The sequence below is a fragment of the Orbicella franksi genome, unplaced genomic scaffold, assembly GCF_964199315.1.
Source record: "Orbicella franksi unplaced genomic scaffold, jaOrbFran1.1 SCAFFOLD_524, whole genome shotgun sequence".
Classification (NCBI taxonomy): domain Eukaryota; kingdom Metazoa; phylum Cnidaria; class Anthozoa; order Scleractinia; family Merulinidae; genus Orbicella; species Orbicella franksi.
In genome coordinates, this window is record NW_027670930.1 from 12,086 (window position 1) to 14,767 (window position 2,682).

At 38.7% G+C, this 2,682-nt stretch overlaps 1 protein-coding gene across 1 annotated transcript; it reads left to right on the plus strand.

Annotated features, from left to right (window-relative positions):
- The first annotated feature begins 533 nt into the window (after nucleotides 1-533).
- LOC145476238 (histamine H2 receptor-like) lies at nucleotides 534-2,171 on the plus strand. The gene has a single exon (XM_081455359.1). The coding sequence runs from the start codon at nucleotides 710-712 to the stop codon at nucleotides 1,712-1,714; it is 1,005 nt and encodes a 334-aa protein (XP_081311485.1). The 5' UTR covers nucleotides 534-709; the 3' UTR covers nucleotides 1,715-2,171.
- Nucleotides 2,172-2,682: the final 511 nt, after the last annotated feature.

The following is a 2,682-nucleotide window of genomic DNA, read 5'->3' on the forward strand; positions in this document are numbered from 1 at the left end:
ACCTTTTAGCACCTCAAACCTTTTACCACCCAAGAAAATGAGGCTGGGATTGTTATCGTAACAGAAAGTCTAGTTTGTGTTGAGCTGTTACTCTTCTCCAGTTGTAAATTGCGTGCAAGTATGCGCAGAAAGAGTATCAGTTGGCCAAGCTGGGGTTTCAATTTTCAGCTGAATGTGCACGCGAGCACTAATATAAACAATGTAGTGGCGGATCTAATATAAACAATCAATGAGTATCTTTTGAAGTTTCGGTTCTTTAGGAAAGTTTAGTGGTGCTTTGTACTATCTAAAAGTGAGTCGGTCGCAAGTCACCAAGTCACTAAGCTTTGCTGCAACAAACGGATCAGAGTAGAGAGGGTCTTAATTGTAAAGTTTCTCCGTTGACGCTTCTTCAAAATGAGTCGTAAACTTTTCTTGATTAGAAACCATGTTGTAAGACATTTTAATTTATAAAACTTCTCTGTTTTAATTTCGCTGATCTTTAAACAATAACACTTAAGTTCTGTAAACTGTATTGTAAAGAAGCTCATTTGTTTTTGCATTATAAGGTCTCTATTTTTTGCCCATTTGCGTGCACCTTGTAACTGTAACTGTAACTGTCAAATTTGCACAACTTTAACTTTCTTTGCTTCAAATTTATAAGAGAACAAAGAACGGAAAGAGGTTACAGCTACGAACCGCAGCACCTCGTTCACCAAAACGAATAAGGATGAATTTCTCTCGGTCTCCACGGATTGGCAATGAAAGTGAATGTCCAAGCTTTTTCCTCAAAACTTTTTCTTTGCAGTATTCTTCTACCGATTTGTCTGATGGCTTGCTTGTCGCAGCAGCTGTTCTTAACGTGGTCGCTTGTCCTTTTACCATTTTTTTTAACGCCTTGGTTATGATCGCCGTGAAAACCAAACGACGACTTCAAACACACTCTAATATTCTGTTGGCTTGTTTGGCGCTTACCGATCTGATGGTTGGGCTTGTTCTGCAACCCCTTCACATAGCCAAGACTATTTTCCTTTTACAAGGGAAAGGTTTTCACGAATTTTGTGACATTGAGTTAGCCTTTACGCTTTACTTTATGATATTAACGTTTGCAACAGTTTCCCACTTACTTTTAATCAGCGGAGAGCGATATTTTGCCATCAAACATACCTTCACCCACGCTACAGTCGTCACTAGAGCTCGCCTCATAATTTCCTCTGCTGTGGTGTGGATTGCAGCTATCGTATTCTTTATCGTTATTTCGTATTTAACAACCGCAATATTTATTAGCTTTACAACAATCATTTTTTCAATTGTTGTGCTTCAAATTTTTGTTTATAAGGAGGCCCGTCGACACGAAAAACGTATTCTTTCACAGCAAGTTTCCGTGGAAGCCAGAGGACAATTCAAACAGGAAAAGAAAGCCTTAACACTAACGAGGATAATAATACTGACAATTTTTCTGTGCTTCTCTTTGCCATCGTTTTCCATGTTTCTTACATGGGATGTTTTTAGAGAAACATCTTCGCCAAATGTTAAAACATTAGTTCGTCATCTTGGTCTTGTGCCGGTGTTAATCAATTCAGTTTTAAACACAATCATTTACACTGTGAAGAAGAGGCAGTTTCGAGTTGCATTTATTGAGTTGTTATTAAGAAAAAGTTTACAAGAAGCAGAAGAATTCCATCGGAGACTATTTTCATCACGAAACATTGTTCCGAGACAGCAAACTGGATAAGAAAACGCTGAAAACAGCCATGAACATCAGCCTAAAGAGCGTGTTTCTGGCGCTAATTTCGATGACAGAAACACCACCGCTGCGAATGCTACCCAGAACAGGCCTGTTTCTTCAAATGAACAAACCAGCACATCCAAAAAGAGCAAGAAACAACGTGTCGGCGAAAGAAATTTTGCACATTATCAGGGCAAACAAGAAAATAGTGCTGAAGTTCTTGTTCTCGATTGGGAAAGCACTGACTCAGGCTTAGCTTAAAACAAAACTCCAATGAGCGCAACACAACCAAGGTGCAAGAAAAAGAGCCACTACAAGTTGAACTGGAGAAAGCGGATCGACTACACATAGAAAGAGTGAGAGGAAATGTTTCAAGGAAACGAAGGATAACACTGTCGCCGCCAAAAAAACGATGCTATTAAAGCGGTCAACGAATAACAAGGCAGGCAGAATTCGAAGAGCTTTGAATAGATTCATAAGCTTCGGATAAATTGTTTTCTGAAGTCTTGATAGACGTTACACCAGTTTGGGAGCCATTTTAATGGGTAGGCAAAACAGTGTCAGGAATTACAATGTTTGTATGGTAATCCGATGGCAAGTGACTCTCTTAAAAATTGAATCTGAAAAATTTATGAATAGCATTGTTAAGATACTAGACAAGGGATTGCATTGACCAAATTTGAGGGATGTAGCTGTGCTAAAAAGCGTCCAGTCGCGTTTTAATTTCCCATACAATTATCCATGGTTTTTTTCTGCGAACTACAAGTTCGCGCCATTTCATGGAAAAAAAAAATTGATGATGTTTAAGCTTATACTGACCTCAAACCACAAATAATAACTCAAAATTAAAAGGCAGAAAAGAAATTACTATGACTAACCTTCTTTCCGTTCGAAAATTATTGAAAACCCGCTGAATTATTACCGTGTCCAGTGCACTAGCTTGCTTGAACACGGGAAAACACTCGCGTCCATTC

Bases quoted from the DNA above. Each gene is read 5' to 3' on its own strand.
- LOC145476238 (XM_081455359.1), top strand. From the start codon at position 710: ATGAATTTCTCTCGGTCTCCACGGATTGGCAATGAAAGTGAATGTCCA.